Source organism: Copadichromis virginalis, linkage group LG12, assembly GCF_057382275.1.
Source record: "Copadichromis virginalis isolate Kocher_CV1m ecotype Utaka linkage group LG12, C_Virginalis_male_GT1.1, whole genome shotgun sequence".
Lineage (NCBI taxonomy): Eukaryota > Metazoa > Chordata > Actinopteri > Cichliformes > Cichlidae > Copadichromis > Copadichromis virginalis.
In genome coordinates, this window is record NC_140629.1 from 35,897,243 (window position 1) to 35,924,886 (window position 27,644).

The 27,644-nt window shown below is 40.2% G+C and overlaps 4 protein-coding genes across 7 annotated transcripts; 3 read left to right on the forward strand and 1 right to left on the reverse strand.

Annotated features, from left to right (window-relative positions):
• Positions 1–4,604: 4,604 nt before the first annotated feature.
• Positions 4,605–9,098, reverse strand: LOC146697538 (natterin-3-like). 2 transcript variants are annotated; one of them, XM_085476330.1, is made up of 3 exons: positions 9,049–9,098; positions 8,727–8,804; positions 4,605–8,038 (listed from the first exon to the last, which is right to left on the reverse strand). In XM_085476330.1, exons 1-3 carry the CDS (start codon positions 9,053–9,055, stop codon positions 6,879–6,881), a joined length of 1,245 nt encoding a protein of 414 aa, XP_085332456.1. In that variant the 5' UTR covers positions 9,056–9,098; the 3' UTR covers positions 4,605–6,878. The 2 variants fall into 2 exon arrangements, with proteins under 2 accessions (XP_085332456.1, XP_085332455.1); XM_085476329.1 differs by lacking the exon at positions 9,049–9,098 and having other exon boundaries at positions 8,727–9,022.
• Positions 9,099–10,472: 1,374 nt separating this feature from the next.
• LOC146697539 (natterin-3-like) lies at positions 10,473–13,056 on the forward strand. Its single transcript, XM_085476331.1, has 3 exons — positions 10,473–10,551; positions 11,378–11,471; positions 11,789–13,056. Exons 2-3 carry the CDS (start codon positions 11,378–11,380, stop codon positions 12,874–12,876), a joined length of 1,182 nt encoding a protein of 393 aa, XP_085332457.1. The 5' UTR covers positions 10,473–10,551; the 3' UTR covers positions 12,877–13,056.
• A 2,620-nt stretch (positions 13,057–15,676) lies between these two features.
• LOC146697540 (natterin-3-like) lies at positions 15,677–19,111 on the forward strand. The gene is made up of 3 exons (XM_085474216.1): positions 15,677–15,756; positions 16,858–16,972; positions 17,969–19,111. The coding sequence occupies exons 2-3, from the start codon at positions 16,858–16,860 to the stop codon at positions 19,057–19,059; spliced, it is 1,206 nt and encodes a 401-aa protein (XP_085330342.1). The 5' UTR covers positions 15,677–15,756; the 3' UTR covers positions 19,060–19,111.
• A 466-nt stretch (positions 19,112–19,577) lies between these two features.
• On the forward strand, positions 19,578–27,135 carry ptrh1 (peptidyl-tRNA hydrolase 1 homolog). Of its 3 annotated transcripts, none has more exons than XM_085476332.1 (6): positions 19,578–19,688; positions 19,817–20,090; positions 21,051–21,270; positions 22,413–22,512; positions 25,182–25,227; positions 26,541–27,135. In XM_085476332.1, the coding sequence occupies exons 2-6, from the start codon at positions 19,896–19,898 to the stop codon at positions 26,817–26,819; spliced, it is 840 nt and encodes a 279-aa protein (XP_085332458.1). In that variant the 5' UTR covers positions 19,578–19,688; positions 19,817–19,895; the 3' UTR covers positions 26,820–27,135. The 3 variants fall into 3 exon arrangements, with proteins under 3 accessions (XP_085332458.1, XP_085332459.1, XP_085332460.1); XM_085476333.1 differs by having other exon boundaries at positions 19,579–19,926; positions 20,005–20,090; XM_085476334.1 differs by having other exon boundaries at positions 19,579–19,816; positions 20,005–20,090.
• Positions 27,136–27,644: the final 509 nt, after the last annotated feature.

Consider the following 27,644-nt stretch of genomic DNA (forward strand, 5'->3'; position numbering starts at 1 on the left):
TTCAATCTTTGTAGTAACTCCAAAATTAACTGAAGAAAACAGTACAAAGGTTAAAGTACCACATGTGCTGTCAGTGAAAGCTGCAGCTGTTTTATTGATCAATTTAAAGACAAAAAGTCACAAGGATTAATCACCCCTGTAACTGTGTCACTATACATCAGCATTAACAGTACCTCAGTTTGGTGTTTCAGAAAACTGCTGATCTCAGACCTGCACAACTTCTGTTTTAAACACTGAATGTACTCAGCTACATGAAGAGCACATGGTGTTTTCTCTGACACAATTAAATAAAACCTGATTAAAGTCAAAGGTTGTTACTTGTATTTGAACTAAAAACTTGTGATCTGGAATTCTTTCACTGTTTTTTGACAATAGTGTGTTATTTATCATAAAGTAATTCAGAGTCATTCATACCAGAGTAACCAGTGAGCACAACATATATTTAACTTTCTACAGGACTTAAAGCTATTACTATAGCTTATAGCTATTACTTAACTGCACTACTGTATAGTTCTGTGTAAATAATCATTCTGTACATATGATTTTTAATCCTACAACTGTTTATAATTTGCATAGTTCACATTTCTGTATAACTGTATATCTCAGATTTCTGTAGTTTTTCATATTTATATCCTGTACATAGTTTGTACTCACTACAGCCTGTACATACTTATAGTTATAGAATATTCACAACATACTTCATACCGTGTACATTGTAACATACCATAATAGACCCATTTCTGTAATATACTTACATATCTATACTATTGCTAATATATATTGTAATATATCTATATCATGGCTAAAGCACTTCTGGATGGATGCAAACTGCATTTCGTTGCCCTGTACCTGTGCATGTGCAATGACAACAAAGTTGAATTCTATTATATTATGTAAAAGTCCAGACCCTCTGAGGATTATCTGAGTACTTCTAATATTACACAAAGCAAAGGTCTCCATCAGTGTTCATGAAATGCTGGGTTTATCCTTCTTGTGAGGGAGCTGCTGGTGAAGATCACGAGCCCTGCTTGATCCTGGCGACGAGTTTCAATCTTCCTGGTGTTTCTGAAATGATGCCTCTCACTGTGGGTCAACAGAACTTCTGGCACAGGACAGCTGTAATGAAAGAAATTGAAGTTTTGGAAAAAAAAAAATCTTGGAAATGCCCTAAATGTGAGAAGCAGATTTTGTATTTACTTTTCTTTTGCCAATCAAGATAACAAAGTATAATTTTCACCATACAATTACTAACCTTGTCATCTCCTGCACTGTCTGTTTTGGGCTCTGGGCTTGTCCTTCCCAGCGCTCATGAGACTGCTTTGCTGCACTGTGGTATGAGGTGCTAACCTGTTGATAGTGTTGGGAAGGTTAATTTTGAAATGTATTTCACCAAAGATTATAGAAGTAATGTATTCTGAATACTTTACAACTACATGAATGTGCTATTGCTGTGTGATTTATTACTATTACTGAAGGCTACTCGCCATACCAATACCAACTAGATGTTAAAATCTTAATATAAATGAGTAACAGTAGGTGGACATTAGGTAAGGCTGCAGTGATCTCGTGTAGAAAACTATTCAGCGCGTATATAAAACAGGTCAGCGGCTCCGAACCGTAGTAAAGGGACCTCTGGCTAATACGTCCGGTTCGTGTCAGGCTCGTAGCTGAAAACTAGCTTTACTTTGTTGTCTGGGTCAAGTTTGCTAGCGAGAGACAGAGAGAGGCGTTGAAAGGCTGCTTATTGTTTCGGAGGAAAACATGAACACGGTGTACAGTCGAGTCTTAACAGCTTACTTACAGCTGGGCTCGTCAGGCACTCTTTTTGGCTTTAGTGGTTATTATTATATTTACATGCTTCCAGCTCCCGTTTCTGCTCCGTGACAGCTGTACTTTTCCTTTCTCTCCCTCCCTCGCTCACAGACACATAACGGGTATGGCAGTCCATTCTCCCTGCAGCACGAACTACACTGCCCATGAGGCTACATTGTTTAGGGCGATGCCTGTAACACTCTGCTATTGCCTTCATATTAAATCATTTTTGTATAATAATTTTTAGAGGCTCTTATTGCGTGTTTTGTTTGGGTTTCCACCGGCGTGGAATTACCAAAAATAGAGAGACCATAGCCTAACATATGAAACAGGTAAATAGCGTTTCATTCAAAATAGTCAACAGGGTCACAAGAAGCGTGTGGAAAAACCAAGGTGCAAAATAACTGCCCATGAACTGAGAAAAGTCAAGCGTGCAGCTGCCAAGATGCCACTTGCCACCAGTTTGGCCATATTTCAGAGCTGCAACATCACTGGAGTGCCCAAAAGCACAAGGTGTGCAATACTCAGAGACATGGCCAAGGTAAGAAAGGCTGAAAGACGACCACCACTGAACAAGACACACAAGCTGAAACGTCAAGACTGGGCCAAGAAATATCTCAAGACTGGTTTTTCTAAGGTTTTATGGACTGATGAAATGAGAGTGAGTCTTGATGGGCCAGATGGATGGGCCCATGGCTGGATTGGTAAAGGGCAGAGAGCTCCAGTCTGACTCAGACGCCAGCAAGGTGGAGGTGGAGTACTGGTTTGGGCTGGTATCATCAAAGATGAGCTTGTGGGGCCTTTTCGGGTTGAGGATGGAGTCAAGCTCAACTCCCAGTCCTACTGCCAGTTTCTGGAAGACACCTTCTTCAAGCAGTGGTACAGGAAGAAGTCTGCATCCTTCAAGAAAACATGATTTTAATGCAGGACAATGCTCCATCACACGCGTCCAAGTACTCCACAGCGTGGCTGGCAAGAAAGGGTATAAAAGAAGAAAAACTAATGACATGGCCTCCTTGTTCACCTGATCTGAACCCCATTGAGAACCTGTGGTCCATCATCAAATGTGAGATTTACAAGGAGGGAAAACAGTACACCTCTCTGAACAGTGTCTGGGAGGCTGTGGTTGCTGCTGCACGCAATGTTGATGGTGAACAGGTCAAAACACTGACAGAATCCATGGATGGCAGGCTTTTGAGTGTCCTTGCAAAGAAAGGTGGCTATATTGGTCGCTGATTTGTTTTTGTTTTGTTTTTGAATGTCAGAAATGTATATTTGTGAATGTGGAGATGTTATATTGGTTTCACTGGTAAAATAAATAATTGAAATGGGTATATATTTGTTTTTTGTTAAGTTGCCTAATAATTATGCACAGTAATAGTCACCTGCACACACAGATATCCCCCTAAAATAGCTAAAACTAAAAACAAACTAAAAACTACTTCCACAAACATTCAGCTTTGATATTAATGAGTTTTTTGGGTTCATTGAGAACATGGTTGTTGTTCAATAATAAAATTATTCCTCAGAAATACAACTTGCCTAATAATTCTGCACTCTCTGTATTGTCCTCACCACAAGTGGCAAATAGAAAAATGCAGACATGTCCTGTACCCATTAAAGGATCTCAGCTTTCTGAGGTAGAGGAAGAGAATAAGTATTTCTAAATCACCACAAAACCCAAACGTAATTTAAAACAGTGATCAAATATTAAAATTAAAGGGCAGATTACTGTCTATCAGGTAGATATATTGTATTATGGAGGGTTTGTCACGGCGGGGAACGCCAGCGTTTTATGAAACGGACCCTAAACGCAGACACGGGAGAAATGAACAGGTGTTTAAACAAAAAGCGAGCCTTTATGCGGCTGATACAAAACAAAAACAGAAAAACAAGGCGAGGTGAAACTAAACTGAAAACCTGAACTGGGGAAAATTCTGACTAACCATGAAAACAATGACTATGGACAAGAAAATGAAACTGAACCGGAACATGCGACAACATAACTATGAAATAAACCAAACACGTGAACACACACAGACAACCCTACAAAGAACACAAGGAGACAGATGACTTAAATACACAAGAGGTTAATAAAGGAAGTGGAAACACCTGGGGAGACACAGCTGACACAAATGAACATGACGCCACAGGGGGAAGTAAAACAAAACACAAAGAACATGGAAATATGAGACTCTAAAATAAAACCGGAAATATGGAGAGACATAGACATGACACACAAGCTTGACAACATGGACACAACACAGACATGAAACATGATAGATAACTAAGGAGACCTAGATGTCACGGACCGGCTCTGGGGACTCGGGGTCCGTGGGCAATGGGGACTATGACTGTTGTTATTATTATTATTATTATTATTATTATTATTATTATTATTATCATTTGGTGTGTCGTCCGCACTGCCTCTTATCTCTGTCCGCATCCGTATGTAGGCAGGTATGTGTGTGTGTGTTGCTGTTTTCTGTGGCCAAGTTACAGGCATCTTCAGGCCTGAGGGGCGTGGCCTGGCTTGAGGACTGGCCACACCTGAAGTCCTTGCCACACACCTGCTCCTCATCTGGGCTCATCGGGGGAGCTATTTAGAAGAGCGATGGAGCTTCCACCGACGCTGGATTATTGCGTTTGACTTTACGAGGAATGTGGAACGAGAGAGAGCATTGAGCACGGGGAGTGCAGAGACACTGGAGCAGAGAGCACTACACTGGGACTTTTTGGGAAGAAGACACGACACGGGAGTCTGGGATACTAGGGGATTTATTGTTGCTTACTTCACCACCTTGTAAATAAACACTGTTTGCACTGAAGAGTCCGGCGTTTGGGTCCTGTTTCCCCACCTCCCCATGGTCTGCCGACACAGACCGTGACACTAGATGAAACAAAAACTAGAATAAAACTCAACACAAAATACAGCTTTTCTGATTAGTTTATCCAGTCAGTTAATATCAGCAGCTCTGATGATGCTCTCCCAACAGATCACAGCAAATTGACCTGCACAAAAAAATTCAAGGAACACTTTTTAAACAGAGTACATCATCAAGTCTGATCTAGTCAGTGAAGTAGCAGAGGGGGTTGTTAATCAGTTTCAGTCGCTTTGATGTTAATGAAATCAACAGCAGGTGCACTCGAGTAGCAACAGCGAGAAGACCCGCAAAACAGGAATGGTTTTAGTGGTGGAGATTTCTGACATTTTCACTCTTCATCTTTTCTTACTTACAGTGTTACTGCTGTTAGCATGAGGTAATACTTGGACCCTACAGATCTTGTACAGATAATCCATCTCTTCCAGGATTGCAAATTTATATGTATCATCGCCAGAATCTGTCTCCCAGGGCAAGAAGATGAAAGAGATTCCAGGAGACAGAAAGCTACTCTAAGAGAGCTGGACAGGGATGTAGAAGGCCCTCAACCCATCGCAGGACTGGTATCTGCTCCATTGTGCAGGGACAGGATGAGCACTGTCAGAGTCCTGTTTCTAGGAGGTTACTGATGTGAATGTCTCTGACCAAACAATCAGAAACAGACTTCATGATGGTGGCTTGAGGTCCTGATGTCCTCCTGTGGGCCCAATACTCTCTGATTGGCACTGTGGACCCTGATTTGCATTTAATTAAGCTATCTGGCAATTAGACACTAATGATAGCAGAACATAATCCCAGTGGTAATAGAAGTTAGGACATGACAGCCCTGGAGTTTAGACACTGATGGTGGTGAAGATGATGATGGAAGCTTGAATGTAGCTTCTAGCGTCATGTAGACCAGAGTGAGACAGATCTGGACCCATCTGGACACTTCACAATATTAAAAACTATATCTCCTCATCTGCAGGGTTCCTTGGGGTTTCACATACCAGAGCTTTATTGTGCATTTCACTGGAGAGACTGCCTGGCATAAGATTAGTGGTGGGTTTTACAAATACTAGATATGAAAAAATAAAGCTGCGTGGGGAGCTTTATACAGTTGGTCACATCATAAATAATAATATAGCCGGGATTAAGCACTAAAAATATAGAAACAAATTAAATAAAGCAGCAGATATGATCACCTTCATTTAAAAATCCAGTGTAAGTATGTACAGTAGAAACCCCTGAAAGGCCTAAACTTGAATATTTGATAAATCCAGCAGATGGCGCTAAAAGACCACTTTGCTTATCACACACTGTGGCCCAGTAATCCCCAGCTAATGATAGAGAGTCACAATATACAACCCGTATTACTTTGGCTGTTCTTCATGGACAAGAAAGCTGCAGCATTCTCATACATTCCTTTCAGGACCTCCAGAGCTGTGGGTTTGAAACTAAAACATTTGTGGTTGAGTGACCCATTCAGTTTGGATCAATAAGTGTATGTGTGATAAAAATTGACTTGCATGCTCCTATTTAACATATACTTTATTTATCCCCGTAGGGATTTCCTCTCTGCATTTAACCCATTCACTCAGAAAAGCAGTGAATGGGTTTGTTTTTACTATGTCTGTTTCTCATTGCTTGCAAGCATGTGATACACTGAAAGTTACTGATCAACAGTAAAAGTTTCTTTTCTTTTTTTTAACCAATATTGCATTTCACTCGTTGTATTATTATTACTCTTTTTGGATTTTAGTGGCAGTAAAATATTTTTCTATAAATCTTAGGTACACAGCACCATGATCCACCTTATGGTTTCTGTCATTTTGATTTCAGGCTTCAAGTCAGCAGCACCAGAGAATTTCTAGTAGCAGCTTCTATACTAACCTTTAACCACAATCAGCTACTTCTTGTACACACTCGTATGTCAACTACATTGCTAGCATCTGCTATGGTTTGTAAAACAGGTAATATCAAGAGTGTGTTTCCTGTCATAAACATACAATAAATGGTAAAACAATATCGTCATTTCCAGGTCTAAAAAGTGAAGCTAACATGAAGGAATGATATAGCTCATAGGTGTTTACAGTCATTAGAAAGGTTTGCATAAAAGTTGGTAAACAAAAACTAATCTAATAATTTGCTGTTTCAGTCTAATTCAATGCCAATGGACAACAGCAAAGGTCACCGCATACTGATTCAAATCCTGTATGAACAGGAAAATGATGTAAAGAGAAGAAAAACAAGGTGTACATTATCAGACATCACACTGGATTTGCATTGGACTGGACAAGGCTTGAATTTTACTAGAAGTTCACATCGATCGACCACAGCCTGGACTTTTCCAACCTGAATGCTGTCATATGTCCCAATGATTGAAGTTGTGTGGATCTTTCCATCACCATAAGTACGCCTGAGGAGTGCTGTGAATGACATCTCAACTTTTTCTTTGTGCCGAACAGTGGAAAATTTACAGGAGTGGTTTGGTGGCACGGTAAGCACCACAGAGGCAGTGTCAGTCATACTCTCTGTCACAGTGGTTCCCGTTGTAAACTGAAACTGCACCTCTGTGCTGACTTCAACAGTTCCTCTCACAGTGAATGGAATGCCAGCCTTAATGGTTGTTTTAGTCCCGAACTTGATAGAAAAGGTGAAGTCCCACCTCTGCTGCACCTGATATGTCTTTGAGAGTGTCTCTGTTTTCACTACTGGGTGACATTCATAGTTGCTCATGGTTGCTTCATGCATGACCTCAGGAGGAAATTTGAAGATTTCAGAATGATCCTTGTTGTATCTGACATTGTAAATCGTCTGGCTGATTACATTTTCACTGATGGTCAGGACCTCATAGTTGTTGTACCAATGTTCTCTTTTGTTAAAAGGCAAGTAGAAAGCCTTATCTTGAGTGGACACCTTCCCCAGTCCATAATGGTTCTTGCCCACATATATTTGCTTCCCTGGGCAGGTCCAGACTGAATTCTTCGGTACTGAACCATACGAACCAGCCTTCCACTCCAGGATCTCAAAGTTGTCTTTGTTAACCAATATTTCAAATGGAAAACCTCTCTTTTCTATTGCACTAGGATAGTAGCAATATCGACCCTTTCCGGGCGTATAAAAGCCAGCGTCACACTTGTACTTACAAATATAATCAACTCGATTAGTATAGCCATTGTAAAGTGAGACGGTATGATTAGGAAGAGAGTTGTTCCAGGTCACCCACATCAGGTTAGTGCCATTCATAGGGACAACGGAGGAAGACTGAACTTGCCTCTTCTGTCTGAAGTTATGAACACTTAGAAGTGGCAGATTTGTTAGCATCAGTCTGTTCACTGCAGTTGGAGGGATGCCACTGGAATCTGTTCATGTGGATAAAAGTGGATAATAAAAAAAGGAAAATGACATGCATGAAATTTTAAAATGCAAGCACACAAAAAGTAAAATGATGAAAAAATCATTAACCACCAGAGTAAAAGTAGCAGTATAAAGATTTTTGAGATTTTTATTAATTGCTTTCATTTGCATCATTTTGCTTGATGACCAGGTGCTATCGAAATACAACATATAAGAGCATCATTATACAGCATCAATAGGAAAAAAAATACATAATCATGATATATTATCATTTTACTTCTGTGTATTTCCTTATTATACTATTAAGGAAATATTATAATATTTCCTTAATATTTTACTTCTACTTTTTTCCTAAAATGTGATTGTGACAACATGTGTTGGGAACCTAACTCAATATAAGAGGGAAGGGAGGGAGGGGTTGTTTTTCTGCTCTTTTCTTGGAACGGAATTTCCTTTCCAGATGTTATCCAAGAGCTGGGCCCAACTCCAAATAAATATTTATATTCTGCTTCTGTGTTTTATAATACAAGTATATACTGCTTGGGCGTTGTGCTCTATGTCTGTTTGGCACACTATACCTATTACTTTTAAACCTGTTTGAAACAGTATGAAATTAAGTTATTAACCTTTGCTGTCAGACATTTGATTATAAGCATATAATTTACCAAATTTCTGCTGACAGTTTGTGCTTACCGTCTTTCTGCTGTGTAGTGTTCTCAATGTCATGAGAACTGGCTGAAGACAGAATTAGCAGGATCAGCAGCAACAACACTGGGAAATTTATGTGGGATATGAAAACAGGGGGGAAAATCATGTAATCAGGAGTGTATAAAATCAATAAAAGCTCTGAACCGCAAAACTATGAAGACACTGAGTCAAGAGTGTGAACTGTCTCAAGATGGGGAATTCCCTTTGAAAGAGGAGCTAAAAATATGTTTAACAAAAATCTTTACGTTTACAACCTGTTTTAAAAATGTGTAGCTTTTGTTAAAATTGGCAAACAAGCAGTGCTCACCTTGCATCTTCGGTCTGCTTTCGCTTGCTTCAACTGCCCTGTGACTTCCTTGTGATTAAGTATGTGTGTGCTTACTTTTCCTTTCCACTCCCTTATAAGGAGGCCAGTGGGATAAAAATAGGATGTGAGGGAGTTCCCTGAAAATATTTTGCTGTTATATTTCTGTGATGGAACACATATTTTGGTTTACTGCTTGATATCAATACTTCACCTTTGGTGTGATTTGTGAAAATGCTGAGGGAATAGTGCCAACTCTCTGCCTTTACAGATTTTTCTTTCCTGCAGCACTGTTGGAATAAAATATACTTGTACTTATAAAATATACACTGTGTTCTGTTGATCTTATGTGCTGCACAATAATGTTTAATATTTAGTATTTACTGTCATATTCCCATATATCATTGTGATGTTGTTTATTCTATTACTCTTGTTCTCGTCTGCTTGTTTTCTTTTTTCTTTCTCAACAGGTGATCCAGGTGATTGATATATGCATTTTTTCTTTCCTGCCCATTCTGTTGGTTTTTGTTTTTTGCCCTTCTCCCCCATCCCTCTTCTCAGCTGTTTCTCTTTCCCTCTTTCTTTCTCCCCTTCTTTCCTCCAGTCAAGTCTGTCCCGTATTCAGCAAGTGAAAATAAAATAAACAATAAAAGGTGAATCAAATGGACCATTATGGCAAGGCTGGGATGGTCCATTTGGTAAAGTAAATCCGTTGGGCATCTTTCTTTGCCTTTAGACAATAATTCTGATGGCAAAAGAGCCAAACGGGACAGGCAAAAAAAAAAAAGGAATAAAATATACAGAAATAAAGTAGTAGGAAGTCGAAGTCGAAGACAAATTCCTAAATAATTATTTTAACAGTTTGTTTAATGCTTGGCCATTAAGCACTCTTGATGTTAAATAAATGAGGTGTAAACCAGCTGTTAGACCCTATGCTGGTGCAGCAGGTCTCAGGTTCCTCCTGGTGCACGTCAATGCAAATGTGGCAAGGATGCAGGCAGTTCCTGAAGGATCAAGGTGCTAAAACAATTGACTGGCTCCCACGCTCACCTGACATATGTTTACTAAGGTTTAAGTAATTTAGGAATGGTGATGCTATTTCCTGGAGAAATATCTGGTGAATTGATTGGACAGGTGGCAGAGAAGAGGCACAAAGAAGTCTAATAAGGAAAAATCCTCACGCTTTTGTTTCATTTGAATCATTTATGGTGACTTAAATGCAAAAGAACACCTCTACGACATTGTCGACTATGAAAACACATCTTATGTGTTATGTATATTAATGTGTAAATTAATAATTATGTTCTCTTTTTGTCCTGGTTATTTGGATGAAGAAGTCACACATTCGTGAAAAGGAAGTTTATCTTAATCTGACAACAATCCCCACAAAACCAGTAGTATCCAGACACAGTGAAAGTGCACAGTCTGCTTTATGATTCAGCCATAAAGCAGCTATATAAACCTGGAGGTGTCCCGAGGTGGACTCACCGGAGAGCGACAGTAAGGGTGAGTGCTGATCAGTACATTCATGCTCAAATTTCAAATGACAATAATCTGACATATTCAGATGTTAATTTCCTTATGAAGTGGGATATTTCTTTTTATTTTATAAATGTGTTTAAAATAAAAACCTAATCAGATGTGGCAAGAGGAACTCTACTATTTTAATATATAGTGTGGTTTTAAGAAATGCTTTAATATTACCATTTTAAGGCAATAAGTCATCAAATGTAAAGTTATTTTATATGCTATATGTGTGTTTATAACTTCCACCTGACCTATAATGGAAATAATAACATGATTGTTTTTAAAAACTATTAAAAATATAAATCAAATATAGATTTATAATGCTTTAAATTTGTATTTGTTTTGTTTCACTGATGCATACTACTGTCATAAATACTGTCTCTTTTGGGTCGGTGGGATGGGGGGAAATGTAGAATAAATAGACCCAATACACCCAAAAATGTAACATAGAAGATAAACTACATATAAAGCGTTATTGTGGTGGCACAGATGTTTATTTCTTCTATATTTTGGGGGTTTTCAGTGAAAATGGAGTTCACTATGTTGGATTCTAACCTTTCAGAGTAAAGTCAAAAATAAACTGCTGTAAATTTAGTTCTTTGTCGTTTAAGGTGTTTGACACTGGTGAAGATAAACATTGTAATAACTGAAACCAGCTGAAAGAAAGAAATAATATTTGAAACTGTAAAATATTACACTAATTTGTCATTTGGATAGCTGGATTGGTGGAATAATATATTCTGATGTTAAAGATTTAGTTTGTAAAAAGATCTCATAACTTAGAGGTTTTGTGTTTCACCTTCAGATGAAGCTGTCTGTGTTGTTGCTGTCGGCCCTGCTGGCTCTGTCCTCAGCCAGTCTGCAGGACATTGTGAAGAAGAGCATACAACTCAGAAAAGGTAAGCATATCATGCGTTTTATGACATATTGTATAGAGATATGGATAACAGCTTTGTAGTAGCACTTAAACCGAAGTAAACCTGAAGTGTGTTGCGTTCAACATCCAAAGATCCCCCACAAAAATGTAGTTTCTGAATATTTTGCATATTTTGTAGCTAGAATAAAAGAAAGGAAAAACAACCTTAATTCAGGATCATTCAAGTGTTAAGAGGTTAAAAAGAGATTAAAGCTTGTTGCCTGAATTGAGGTTGATGTGTTTGACACTTATCTCTTCTGTTTTATGGCATTTTTTCTTTTCTTTGTCTCTCTTATATAGTGTCCTTATTGAAACCAGAGGTGGAGGGCCGGGTCCCTGAACCAACTGGTAACAGAAAGGTGTTGGGTCCTCTAAATCCTGCTGATCTGGAGCAGCAACAGGATCTGCCTTCCTCCTTCCTCTTTGGCGATAATGTCAGCCTGCAGTGGCTGACCTGGGATGGATCTCTGCCCAATGGAGCCGTTTCCATCTACAACGGCTATACCGAGCGTATTGACTATGTCTGCAAGTACAAGTGTGAGACTGGCTTTTATAACCCTAACCTGGGTCCTTACTGCCGCTACCCCTATGGTGACCGTGAGTATTACGCCCCTGAGTTTGAGATCCTGGCTAACAAGGACAACTTTGAATTCCTGGAATGGAAGGAAGGCTCCTACGGTTCACTGCCACAACATTCAGTGAGGACGTGTGCAGGAGTTGACATCTACGTTGGAAAGAACAAGTACGGTCTCGGGAAGGTTGTTCCTCAGTTTGAAGCCTTCTTCCTGCCCTGGGAAGGTGATGAGTACTGGTATAAGAATTACCAGGTCCTGGCCATCAACAGGGACACCTACACCCAGCACATCTCTGATGTTAAGTACGGCATTGATGAGGTCACCATCTTCCAGTATCCTCCTGAGACCATGCGTATCTCTGGTATCACCAACAATGAGTGCCAGACAGTGGTGAAGACAGTCACCATCACAAAGACCTCAGAGGTGGAGACTACCTGGAACATCGGACGAGCCACGATGCTTGGTGTCACGGGCAGCATCACAGCCGAAATCCCCTTCATCGGCTCCGGGGGCATTGAGCTTGGTGCTGAGAAGACGCTGCAGTTCTCCAGGGGAACCACCGTAATCGAGACGCTCAGCCACTCTGTGTCTGTGGAGCTCAGAGTCCCACCAAACCACACCTGCAAAGTCCGCATGGAGGGACGCAAGATCAAAGCCGATATCCCCTACACGGCTCGCCTCAGCCGAACCTACCGCAACGGAGAAACCCAGTGGACCACCATCACCGGGACGTACGACGGCGTCCAGATCGGAGAAGTCCGGGCAGTGGTGGACCGGTGCGAACCTGTCATAGATGCCAAGCCTTGCCCCTAAAACCTGGGAGAAGATACACGAAATAGTATTTTTCTGATCTTATCTGGTGATTGTGATAATGGAAGCAAATGATATGTCACAATAAAAAATACCACTCATGTCTTTGTTGGTAAATTTAAAATATCTTTCATGTGCGCAAGTGTATGAGTTTATTCAAAAATAAAGCAATTTGGCACGTTTCTCCTGTTTTCTGCATTTTGTTAAATTAGCTCATTAAAATCAATCACCAGAATGTGCCAAAAAAAGGGTATCTGGACAATTGAGGCCAGATATGTACTCAAGCACGGTTTTCTATTTCTGCTATATCATTTGTAAATTGGCACAATAATTGATCTACTTTCAATAAAGACATATCCCTCTATTAACCCACAGCATAGCAAACATAGTACTATTTCAGATTCATTAGAAGGCATAAATAATAATTTGACTTCTGACACACAGTTCTGATGTCATGCTTCTCATTATTACAAAGCTGTAATTCTAACAGGTGAACCAAGACTACAGGTTGAGTTACACAATTGAAAAGTTTATCTTTATTTTCACTGTCAGAACTTGTGTTTTTAAAATGTTTCCTAAGTTCTAAAACATTCAAATTTCTCTTTTTGGAAGAAAATATTTACCCACAGCTTTCATCTGGTCTCACTATAGCAACCCAAGGCAGCATCAGCATGGGTTTATAGGCATAATAACTCTGTGATAGGCCCTGGGGTATATATATTTTTTCCCTTTATATTATTCAGTTCTTGGTTAAACTTTTATTCACAATTCACATTAGTATCATAGATATAAATGTGTTTTGGTAGAAGACTGAATAAGCGGAAAAGAGACATTAGTTCAGTCATTTTTTCAAGACAACGACACAAACTGATTTCAAACATGGGTAAGAAAATAATTTGTTGCCGTTGGACAACTACAGAAAAACTTTCTGGAAATGATGCGCTAACACATAGTAGAGTTTTTAAAAAGCGCTTTTAATTTGTTTTGTAGCACAATCCATTGTCCAGTTTTGATAATGAATAAAATAATCATTTAATTTGAAACTGTAAATCACACTGAGAACATTTAGCCTCTATTGTGTGAAAATAAAATGGTGAGACAGAAAAACATCATCAGCTGTCTGACTGAATAACTGCTTGGCACGCTCACTGATATAGGCTGAATCTGAATAGCATAATATAAATGTTCTTTACAGACAGAGACTGGATGCTGAAGCAGCTGAAACTGGTGACTGTGCAGTTTAATCAGTGCAAATGACCTTTGCACAGCCTTGTTTGATACACAGTCCTCATTCAGACCTAAATAAATAAATTGATAATAACTTTCTGTCTGAAGGACGCACAGAGATGGCCCTGACATCAGCGATTTTCAATGATAGCACTGTGTGTGGAGAACAATGTCCGTGCTGAGCGGCTTCTTCTCCAGCTGAATCTTGGCAGCCAGCGACATTACGCAACAAGGCCCGTCTTAATCACTGACCCGCTATTACAGGAGATCTAATCAACTTGTTCTCTGTCCGAGCTTATCTGAACGTACAGGATCTTTTCATCAGCGGCGAGAGAGAGGCCACAGCACTTTGGACATCATGTGATCGAGTAGATACGGCACACTAAATCCAAGCAAATTTATTTATGAGGCACTTTTAACGATCTTATTAAATAAGAGCAAGGATCAATAAGGAGTCCTGTTATCATCAGGCGCATGAGGACTTTTGTTTCCAACACTCGTGAGCTGCAGGCTTTCAGGTCAAGGTCAACCGCAGCCATCCATTCATGAGTCTTTAAGCTGACCTAAATTCTTTGCAAATTTAAGGAAAACCCTTAAATCTTGACTTCCACAGTGAAGGGAAACTGTGGCTGGCATGTTTTGGGTTCTCACGGTGACTAAAAACCAATACAACAGATGAAAGTGCTCCTCATCTATAGGCCAAGAGGGGTTTGATGGGGAAGACAATGCTGTAAGCTAGGCTCCTCATACATCTGTTGGAGTTTTGTACACTGATAAAAAGCTTTCATCAAACACCAAATGATGGAATATCTCAGTGTCTTGATGTTATTCTAAAAAAATAATCAGTCCACAAACCCCCTCAGGAGCAGCTCTTTTTTTTGCACAGTACATTGAAAAGTTTCGCCACATACTATTAAACTGTTCCACATTATCTAAGTACCTGACCTGTCCCTATGTACGCACATAGGTACGAGTGAGTTCACACAATTTTTCCAGCATTTCATCACTTCATAGAAGATATTAACAATTCATTTTGAGGGCTGAAAAAATGTAAGTTGTTAAAACAGTGCAACCAAATTAGTTTTCTCCTTGGGTATCACAATGGAAAAACAAATTCTTTCTTACTTCTTTCAAAATTATTTTACTTATAACCAATTTTCAATTCAAGTTTCAATAGCAAAACTGCACCAATTCATCATCTGCATTGTAAAGTAACAGAAACAAGCATTCGTACCCTGGATGTTTGACCTATTTTAGTTTTTCAAATCCTCTGAGCAGGCAGAAGACTTCATGACACTCACAGCCTCTGTAAGACTGTGTCCTTGAACAAGACATTAAAGCTGCCAATTGGCTGTAACTGTCAGTATGATTACACACCATATGAGTGTAACGGTATGTTGCAGAAGCTCAAACAAACTCAGTTAGTTTTCCTCCCTCCATAGAAGTTTGATTTGAAGTTTCACGTGCAGTTTTTTTCTCTTCAAATCCTTCGATAAAAACATTTTGATTCAAAGTGAGCTGCAGGACAGCAAACTGTGAACCAGACAGACGAGAAGCTTTATCTCTCCTGTTTATTGAGGGCAATAAGTCTGAAGGGAGGTTTTAAAGCTTCGCACTTACTGCAGGTAAGAGTCACTGCAGAAGGAACCTGTCAAGGTAAAAAAAAAAACAACAACAAAAAACCCAACTTCTCTATATCTGAATGAACGGCTGCTGTGGGCATGAATTTAAGGGGTTCTGTTTTCTTTTTTTATCTCTGTCTTATCTGTCATGTGAAATCAATAAACAGATCAACAAATTTCAGGTCAAAATCTTTCTTACTGTTTGGTTTTATACTCGGCATTCAGGAATGATTTCTTAAGTCTGATCTTCATTTAGTAATCTTATAAACATACAGTAATGGGACACTCAGTTTATAATTTACTGCCTTAATTACTAATTTATGTGACGCTAATCCTGCTGTGATATCCTGCAGATGTGACTTTCTTTTATTTCATTCACTTACCTGAAGTAATTTCTATACATTGTATGTAAGGGCATGTGATACTGGTACTATTTAGATTCAGAGCTGGTTCTTTTTTCATTCATTTTGTTTCATTTTTAGAGAAAGATTTCTGTAAATAGGGATTTATATTTGATGAATTGTAGCAACATAGCTGTGTATATGGGTACAGTCATTTATAAACACCAGTGATCTTTACATAAACAACAAAATAACAGTCTTTTCTAACAATACACTATTTAAATATATATATTTTAAAGTACACAAGCTAAGTCAGCTGTGTGTGTCAAAGGCTCATCACACACAGGCAGAATAATCAGTGTTGCATATATTATGCATACAAATGTAAAAGTTTATAAATGCATCTTATTGTATAAAGTTCTCACGTCTATTTTCTGACTAAATATTTATATCAATAAACTAAAAGTCAAGTAATATAATTTTGATTGCCTCGGACATGAATAATAATTCTTTCAATGTATTCTGACTTGTCCAACGCAGATTACTGGTAAGTATTCCTCTATATCTGTTTAATTAAAAATAAGCAAAAAATTAATTGGATTAAATTTGACTCCTATTTTTAATAGTTTTCCATTTTTTTTCCATTGATTTAAAACTGTGTTGACCACATGAGTTTTTTAATGGTTGTTTATTTTTAGCTTTTAGAAGTGTACATTTCCATGTTGCAGCGTTCGCGCACAGTGATTGCCAACTGATGATGACATACTACTGCTGGTGTTTCTTTGTGTGTCCAGATGAGGTGGTGTGTTGCTGTTCTCCTGGCAGTGCTGCAGCTGTGCAGCCCGGCGCTGCAGTCTGACCCGCTGCTCTACGTTTTCCAGCTGCAGGATAGGGAAGAAAAACCCAGCAGTCAGTCACATTATAATCCTACAGTTTATCACAGCATGTTACTTTAATGACTACATGACTCCTCCCACTAGAAAAATAAGAACCGTATCTGAGCTCCAGTTCTAATCACTTGCACCTGTAATTTCAACACTCGAACTTGCACACAGCTGAATCATCTACTTCTGTGTCAGACTGATAAAACCTGTATGTCAAGGATCATCAGTGTTCGTGAGAGCAAAGTCTGCAGTTTGAAGACTTCTAACTTTTAAAAAATGCATTGCTTAAAAATGTGTTTTAAAATTTATTTAGGTTTTTCAGGGGAGAAGAAATTACACTGATAATTTAAAGTCTTAAAACTTAAATAAACTCATGTATCAAATATGACACACTGGGCATTAAGGGGTTAAAGCAAGGGAGATTTTTCTGGCCACACCAACCCTACTCAGCCTTCTTGGCAGATTTGGATTTCTTTATTTTAGTTTTTTCTCATTTTGTTTCCCCCAAAATATATTCAAATGATGCATTGGTCTTTTGGCTCTGTAGAACATGTCCAACTTGCATCCGAGATGTGTAAGTCCAGTTAGTCAGGCAGGGACTAAAAATAAGAAGAATGTTGGAAAAGGTTCAGAGGAAATAGCAACCAGGTTTAATCGAAGGGATTGCTTTGTAACACTTTTTCCCATCACCTCATGTATGGTGTTATGGTGTGTTAAGATTGTGAAGGTGCTGAATTTATATTAAGACCCTAACCCAATAACTGTCACTAGTGGATACACTTTCATCCTCACGGTGCTTAAAAAAATAGGTATGAAACTACCTGATGTCAACAATGTTTCTTTCTGCTTAACACTTTGGTTGAAAGCAAGTGTCAGTCTTTCATTCAAACTCGATTCTGCTTTTTTTTATTTTTTAAGAACACGTCTTAACAGTTTTGGTAGTAAATGTTTCAAATGAGTTGAAACTTTTGTTTGTCTAGATTAAATCCTACAGCCACTATCTTTCTATATTGTCTTACAGAGCCATGGCTTAACCCCACCTTGGGAAATGTTGTTCCTTCCCGGGGAGCTCTCAGCCCCCCTAAAGTTGTAGAAACCTCAGAAACTGAGACGACTTCACACTCAAGCCCCATGTTTGGCGAACATGTCAACCTTAGGTGGGTCACATGGAGCGGTTCCCTCCCAAATGGCGCTGTTGCCATCTTCAACGGCTACACCGAACGTACCGACTATGTGTGCAAAGTCAACTGTGAGGCTGGTTTCTACACTCCCAGCAAAGGGAACTTCTGCCAGTACCCCTACGCTGACAAAGAGTATGCATCCTCCAAGTTCGAAGTCCTGGTTAACGTGGACCACTTTGAGTTCCTGCAGTGGGTTGAAGATTCATATGGCTCTGTTCCTGAGTATGCCATCAAAACCTGTCCCAACTCAGACATATATGTGGGTAAGAATAAGTATGGTCTTGGTAAAGTGGTGACCAAACATGAAGCCTTCTTCCTCCCCTGGGAGGGGGATGAGTACTGGTACAAAAACTACCAGGTGCTTGCTATCAACAGAGACAGCTACAGCCAGCATATCTCTCATGTAGAGTATGCCATTGACCAGATGGAGCTGTTCCACCATCCTCCAGAAGCCCTGAAGCTCACTAAGGTCACCAACCTGGAGTGCAGAGATGTGGAGAAGACAGTGACACTGGAGAAGACCAGTACAGTGGAGAAGAAATGGGACATCGGCAGGGAGACCCGCAATGGCTCTGTGTCCACCATGACAGCCAAAGTTCCTATCTTTGGTCCGGGTAATGTGGAGTTGTCCAAGGAGCAGACGGTGACCTTCTCAAAGGGGACCACCATTGTGGAGTCAATCAGTCACGCTGTCTCTGTGGAGCTGCTGGTCCCACCCAATCACTCCTGCACCGTGAGGATGGATGCCAGAAAGATGAAGGCTGACATCCCTTTCACCGGCCGGCTGAGCAGGACCAACCACAACGGAGACACCCACTGGACCTACATCACAGGCACCTATGACGGCGTGAGTGTTGGCGAAATCAATGCTGTGGTGGAACGGTGTCAGCCAGTGCCTGATGCTGTCCCCTGCTCCCCAGATCAAAACTGATGATGAGTCTGCTGATGCTTTGTTTTTCAAATAAAGCGCAATCAAAATTCAAGGTGAATCGTTGTTTTGTATTCTTTAATTTTTGGAGGATTTAAAAGAATTTTGACTCATTGAGCTCCAAAGCCCTACTGCTTATTTTGATATCTACACACTAATTTTAAACATGTAGCATGCATTACATTTTGCTGTTCATCCGTTGATGAAAAGTTTCCAAAAGTTCAAGTGAAAGGGAAATTGCCAGAAATTGGGAAACTACTGTGTTCCACCACAGCCACAGCCATTAAACACAACAACAAAAAGTAGTTCTAAATAGAGAAGATGAAGTAAAATAAAGTAAAATAAAATTCAGTTTGTACATAAAAACACATTTCGATAAATGTAATCAAAACTCGTTTAAATTCAATATTTATTGAAATGTAAATAGTGTTAAAAGGTTCATTGTTTGCTATTTTCAGTCAATAGACTTCCAAATTTGTGTTTGCTGTAATAATCAAGTCGCCGAGCTAGATGGCGCTGTGTCCCCACAGAGGAGAAAAAGTCTGTCCGCCATGTTTTCTTGCTAGCGCTCGTTGAGCGGTTGGTAGCATGACAGGAGGGCAGGAAAAGGTTACTTTACATTTTAAAGACTGGTAATAATTACGGAAATTCTTATGATTAATTACAAACAGATAATAAATATCTGACAAAGTTACAGTTCATATAGTGAACCCCAGACGAAATCGATGAATTGACAGAATCGACATGAATGCCCGAACAGGTACTGTTGCTTCATGACTGTAAATACATGTGGAAACGCCTGATTTCTTATTAACTGTCAAGAGAAGACAATCGGTTCTATGAGCCGAATGAAAAAGGGCTCAGTTTTAAGTAAGTTTTGCCAGTATTTGTTAAACTTTTTCAAGAAGTTGATTAACTTTCTAATGATGCGACGACTTTTGACGAGAGTCATAAACAGAGTTCTGCTGAGTGATCCGTTTTCACCTGCGATGATAATCGAAGCAGAAATACACAATCAAGGCCGCCGAAAGATGGTAAGTGTTAAACCTCGTAATCAGCTACATACTGTCTACTACACTCCAAGTTCTCGGGCAGCTGTATGTGTTTACTGCTATAGGTTTTGTAAGCCCCTAAAACCAGTCGTCAGATCTCGCCAAACTCCATTGAAAGATCTGAGAACTTAAAATTTTTGTAGGGTTTGTCATATTGTTCATCAACTTACTACATTTTCAAAACACTTACTGAGTTACTCAAACCCCCCTTTGTAATTTGGCGTAATTGTCCTTAAAGTAATTACTGGTTAATGTGGGGATAATTTTAGAAGGAAAATGCTTTCTGAGCCAGCTTGGGTCTTTCCTTATTGTTGTATTTTTTTCTATTTTATTTTAATCAGCATATCTAACAGTTTTATTTTAAAATGATGTAAGCTGTCCTCCCCTGTGTTAACTTGTCTTTGCCTTCATAGGCTTTTGTTAAAAATGAATGAAACCTCAATAAAGACCCTACAGTGTTTGCAGTTTGTAACATTACAATGTTGTCTATAGTTGTTTTTCCTGTTAACAGAGCTGTTACTGCTGCCACTGTATCAGTACCATCAATACAAGGCAATGGCTGTATATTCTACGTGTCCAAAACACAAAATATCTCGTGTTTCTGTTGTTGTTGTTTTTTCCCCCACTTAAAAACATGATCACTGCTCAGATGAAGCGAATACCAAATGAACGAAATTTACACTCAAGTTCAGTTATATCGCTGAAGTTTGTGTTAATGAGTTTTTGGTCATTTTTAAGTCTAAATCTAGAATCTCTCTGTGTTTGCATCTAGCTCCAGTTTAAAAAAGCTTATTTACTCAGTTGCTTTTACTTTGTCTGAATATATGTGTAAATATGTATAAAAATGTAACAGTCTGCTTCCTTTGACTCAGACAGTCTTCTGTTCCTGTAGCTTCACTGCAGAGGTGTATGCCTTTAACTGTGTGTCTGCGTTTGCTTCAGGTGGTGGGGCTGGGTAATCCGGGGATGGAGGGTACCAGACACAGCGTTGGTATGACAGTACTTGGTGCTCTCGCTGCCCGGCTCGGTGTGGCAGACCGCTGGCGTGGCGACAAGTACGTGTCCGGTGAGGTCATTTTGTCAGAAGTCCAGCAAACGAATGTGGTGCTGCTTCGTCCCCGGCTGCTGATGAATGTCAATGGAGTATCAGTGGCCAAAGCAGGTGAGGTCATTTCTGTCTTTGTAAGTGATTTTCATTAAATAAATTAGGCTTTTTTTCTTTCTTATCATCAGCTGTGAAATGTGGCATGTCTCTGCACAAGCATACTGAGGTGGTTCAACCTCCGTCATCTGTCACTCAGGCAGCCAGAAACAATTCAAGCTGGAAATTTAACTCCATTGAGGTTCAACCTGTGTTATTCAGCCCTGTCACTATATCAGACTTCTGTCTATGTGATTGAAAACAATCAGTGAATTATATTATTGAATGTAAAGAAAATTTAGTCCATGAATTGGAGACTTGTACAATATTTTATGTAGAGAAGCAGCTGCTCAGTACATGCCTTGGATGGATTCTGAGAGTTCTGTCTACTCATTCCTGCTTTTATAATATCATAATTGTAGGAGCCATTTTTGTGTTGTTACCTTATGTGTAACATTTTTGTGTTTTCACAGGATGTTGTGTTTATGGGACTGTATAGACGTGTAATTAGCATCAGGTGTTGTTGGTCAGAAGAAGTGAACAGTTTGTGACCGCTGCGCTGTTGTGAGTTATGTTAAATGACGTTGGATACTAAGAGAACTGTTGAACAACAAATACAACCGATGGAATGCAATAAAGATGTTAAACAGACAAGATAAGTACGGCTCGAGTTATTGGACTAAGTCAAGTTTCATTCCTAACAGTGGCACCGCATGACCCCCACCATCGAACACCTCAGTGGCTTCAGGCGTAGGCTTAGCCTCTACAACAATAATAAAAATGTTCAATCTCACAGAAAACCAAAAAGACTCGACCACTTCACGCGGCCTTCATTGGACATCGCTTCTGCTGAGAGGAGTCTTGTGTTGATCTTCTGATTGTGTGCTCAGTTTGCTTTAGGCTGAATAAAGACTTTGACACATCTTCTTTATTTTACATGTGAGAACTTTGATTTTTATTATTATTATTTCAGACTTTTTGACAGTTTACAGGTGTACGTGATGTCTGTGTGTTTATTTTACTTGCACATTTATATGAACAGAAGGAAGCTCAGGTTCAAAGTGTTTAAGGGTTCTGTACTAGTAAAGTTTTGTTATCCTGCTATATTCTTAGAAGCAACCAAACTAAGAAACTTTTTTTTTTGTATGTTTTGATTTGTTTAGCTGCCAAATATGGCGTCAAGGCTGAAGATATCCTGCTGGTCCACGATGAACTGGACAAACCTCTGGGGAAAATCGCCATCAAACATGGAGGAAGCGCCAGGTGGGTCATCCTCTATCATAGTGTTGGGTCTTGGATTGCTTCGGACTCGCCGCGATCTGTTTACATCACCAACAGTATTCATTATCTTAAGCGATGTATTGACAGTGGTGAGGGAAAGCAGTCACTAAAGTATCGTCAAGGAACATTTAACATTAACTTTAAGGCCAATAAACAAATATATTTCTGCGTGGAAGTGCAAGTGCGGCTTTTAAACTGCATTTGCACTCATTCGTCCAAACTTTCAGACTGGAAAGTTTCTGTCTTTGTGGGGAAAAAAACAACAGCAACAAGGCTCCACTATATTTTAAAGACCTGACAGTGTCTTGTCCCAATAGAGCACTTCTCTCTCACACTGCAGGTTTACTTTAGAGCTTCCAAAAGTAGAATAGGAGGCAAAGCCTTCAGCTTTCAGGCTCTTCTTCTGTGTAATCAGCTCCAGTTCGGGTTCAGGAGACAGACAGCCTCGCTACTTTTGAAACTAGGCTGAAAACTTCACTTGAAACTTATTTTTTAATCAAACCTGGATCAGATGGAGGGATCAGGTGACCTCAAAGCATCCATTAGTGATGCTGCTATAGTCTCAGGTTGTTCAGGGACTTCCCATGATGTGCTCAGCACTTCTCTCCACCCCCTTTATTCACTCCCTGTGTGTTTATGCGTCACCACTGCAAGTCATTAACTCGAGTCTTCTTTCCTATGCAATTTGTGTTTGTCCTTATTCTCTCTATACTCTCCTTGTTTTTTCCACTTCTCTTTTATCTGTTCTCTCTAATATTTTAGGGTCTTTACCTTTCACTATTAAGCAATTTGAAGCAACTGCTGTTGGGAATTGTCTTTGTACACATAAGATTGAATTCTCTCTTTTTTTTTTTTTCTTTTTTTTTTCTTAAATGACATCAGAAACAGCAGTATGCGACATTACGTGATGGCAGAGCTTCAGTTCATCCTTTGTCATTTTTTTTTTTTTTTTAATAAATAGGACAGGGGGAATGAATGAGAGAGAGAGGGGGAGAGAAAGAAAGAAAACCAAAGAGGAGAAGAGACGGTGAGAAGGGGGGGGAAGAGAGAGAAAAAAAAAAAAGAACTCCTGGGTCACCTGTATGGAGAAAAAAAAAAACAAACAAACAAACAAAAAAAACAAACAGAGGAGACAGCAAACAACAAAGAGCAACATAATAATAGAGAAAACAAAGCACCATCACAATAAACTAGCTAGTCATAGATATCAATATTTACTAAATAATAAACGATATTGTGCAGCACGCAAGATAGACAGCGCACAGTGTGCTTTGAGGTAGCAGCCAAGAAAGCTTTAGTCCGCGTCTGTGAATACCCATGTGTGCATACCTGTGTGGATCAGCATGCTTGCATTCCAAAGGTTTCTCCATGTAATGATCTGCTAGGGAGTGTGGGGGGGCACAGCCCCGTCCTCCAGGGTGTGAAGCGGGTATGGAGGAGATCAAAACTCCAGACATCCAGAGGCCCCCAGAACACAAGAGACCATGGAAGACCAACAGAGGGGCAGCCGCGCCACTGTTCCAGTAAGAGCTGAGGAGAGTCCCAGATGAGGGCTCGCCCAGCAGCCGCGGAGCAGAAGTCAGGGGGAGTTGCAGTGACGCGCCCGTGAGCTCCGCCGGCCCCCAGCTGCGCCTGAGTGACCGAGCCCTAGGCCGAGAGGCCGGGGGCACCCCACCTCCAAAGGGGCCCGAGCGAGCCCCAGGCCCCAGGCCCCGACAAGCGGCCGCCAAGGAGTGAGCCGGTGTGTACCCGGACGCCCACCCCCAGACACAAAGAACCACCAACACACCGACACCTGAGGGAGTCCGCCACCGGCAGGGGAAGTGGTGGTGGGTGGAGATAGGCCTCCAAACCTTGGAGGGCCTGAGGTGTCCCCAGAGAGGTGGCGTCTGATACCCAACCTGACATATAGACACAGACATACAGGCACACACAGATACAAACATCCATTCCCACCCTCATGCTCTCATATGTTAAGATTGAATTCTCAACACCTCAGTGTTCAAACTTGGAGCATGTGTGAGCTGCCTGAGCTCTGCCTGCTGTAAACCTTGGTGTCTTCCCGATGTCGAGACGAGAAGACAGAAGCAGCACAACCAGAAATAACAGCGAAATGAGGCCTGTATTTTAAAACCAACAAACTTCTAATCAGCACACACAGCTTCTCTCTTGGGCCTTAGTCATTCTGGTTCGTCTCTTGTCTCTTTTCTTCCTCCTGCTACTATTTTTTGCTCTTGATTGCGCTGTTGTGATGAAGCCTCCCCGAGCTCTTCAGACTCTTATGCCTGACTCTCATAATGTTGCAAATGGTCTGTTTTTATTAATTTTATGCCATGACGCTGGTTGTATCTCATTAACTGTTTTGTCATTTTACTTACTAACAATAAGAATGGTGTTCAGTTAAGAGGCATCCCCTCTCAGTACGTTTCTCACTGCTACTCAGAACAAGCTGGATAAAGCAGTTTAATCCTGCTTGAAAAGCTACGTTAGGCATTCCAGCCGTGTATAACCAGATGGTGATTTATGAAAATTTAATGTAATGCAAGAAACTGCAACTGGTGCATCTGGTATCCTGAAGATGGACAACAAAACCAAAGAAGAAAAGAGGTTGTCAGATTGATAAAATAAATCTCGCTTCTCCTTCCCCACAGAGGTCATAATGGAGTCCGCTCCTGTGTGGACTGTCTTCAGACTGATGTAAGTCACTGCTCTGTGTGTGTGTGTGTGTGTGTGTGTGTGTGTGTGTTCACTATCACACTGAATTCTGCTCTTTTTTTTATTTTAATGTCAGATTTATACTGAGAAACGTTTCGTCACTGCAGGTTTCCCCAAACGTATAAACAGTACATTTGCATAATGACTGAAACCAGTCCACTGAGGGAACAATGGGCTGGGAGGTCAGTTAGCTGAGACTGAAGAAGTCACTTGGATGAGTGACGAAACGTTTCTCCCACTACTTTGTTTATACTTTGTTAGGAAAATGGGAAATAGATGTAACGATTTACTGAAACATGCAAACATACATGGAAGTGCAGTTTTCAGTTCTAGCAGGCTGGTATGACCACCATCATTCTTATTCAACACATTCTGAACTCTGTGAGCAGCTTTCTTGTCATTTCTTTAAATAGTCTTCAGGAATAGTTCTCCAGGCTTCTTTAAGGACACTCAAAGCTTTTCTTTGGATGTTTCTGCATTTTGTTACAATCTCTGTTAAGATGATCCCACACTGCTTCAATAATGTTGAGGTCCAGGCTCTGATGAAGCCAATCCATGCCTGGTAGTGCTCCACTGTGTTTTTCTATCCATGTATGCTTTTACTACACTGGCAGTGTGTTTGGGATAAGTGCATCAAGGGACAGGTGCATGCATCAAGATGTGTTTGGGATCATTTAATGCTTAAATATGAAGCCATTGCCAATCAGATGCTTTCCAGATGGTATTGCATTGTAACATTTTGCACTTCATTATGTTCATGACTTATTCCGTTTTGACATGATCCCTAACAGCACTCGCTGCTGTACCTCTTTCTCGACCTCCTCTGTACATATTGATGACAGTTTGAATCATGACGCTTCCTCAAACAGTAGATGGATCAGCTGCAGGTCTTTTCTGGATTTTTCCCCCACAGTTTCTTAGGAACCTGACTTTCAGATATCTAGAGCAGATCATCTGCTGTAGATATTATTTAGGCATGGCACTCAGCAAAAGAAAAGATATTGGTCAGGTAAAAGGACTGGACTGAAAAAGTAAAAAAAATAGGCCGTGTCCTAAGAAAAAGTTTGAAAACCCTTCTGAAAGGTGAAGAACTATTTCTCAAGCTTTAAAAATTGAGGTGTAGAGACTTTAGTATTTTACTGTAGTCAAATGCACTTTGAAAACATGGACATATACTCAACCAAATCTAAAATAGTAGCAAATAACAATTAGATGAAGATATGTGTTTACAGCTTAAAACGCAGAAATAAAAAACATGTACATTGTTTAACACCAGGATCTTTTTTCTCCTGCAGGTGATGCCTAGACTTCGGATCGGGATTGGCCGCCCGACAGGGAAAACGTCTGTCGACCGTCATGTTCTGGGCAGATTCACCACAGAGGAACAAAAACTCCTGGATTCTGTTTTGGTCCAGAGTGTGGACCTCCTCCTTTCCCAGCTTTCCCAGCAGGACTCACAACAGGACTCCCCGCTCCCCTCCTCACCAGCAGGGGGCAGACAAGCTGCACAGAAGAGAAACGAGAGGGCCCGCTCAGGCTCACCAGCTGAGGACTCTGCAGCAGCTCAGAGCTGAAGCTGAAACCTGAACTCTGTTATCACACATAGAACTGCCTCAAAGAGAAAACATGAACCACTTTATCTGTATTTATTCACTTAAAGGTGATGTTGTTACATGAAAAGTCTCAGAGAACAAGAGGAGAACCGAGAAATCTTGTTGTCTTCAGGTTTGTTCCCTACACGATGAACCAGTTTTCTTTATTCACTTCGCTGAAAAGCCGGAAGTGAAGCCAGAAGCTTGGCTCAGTCTGTAGCAGAGGACAGTCTGTCTGTGAGATATGAAAATAAATCGTTATTAAACGAAATAAATTTGATTATCTGATTTTCATGCACATTAAGAGCAGTTGAGCATTTATTTACATTAAAAACATTTAAAATCTGCAAACTATAGACTCTCTGACACCAGTACTACTATACTAATACTAATAATACCTGCCCTGACCGACTAATTCTAATAAACTCACTGACCACTTCATGAGCTTCACCGTGCTCATACAGGTCTGGACTCCCTTTTGCCTTCAGAGCTGCCTTAATTCTACCTGGCACAGATTTAACAAGCTGCTGGAAACAGTCCTCAGAGATTTTGGTCCATGTTGACACGATAGCATCACACAGATGCTGCAGATTTGTTGACTGCACATCCATGATGTGCATCTCAAAGGTGCTCTATTGGATTGAGATCTGAGATCTGTTGAAGCTGTTAAAGTACAGCAAAGCCATGATATGTTCAAGAAGTTTGAGACGATTTGAGCTTCATGGTGTGTTTTCCTGCTGGAAGAGGCCCCTCTGATCATAAAGTGATGGACGTGGTCAACAACAATAGGTGGGCTGTGGCTTTAAA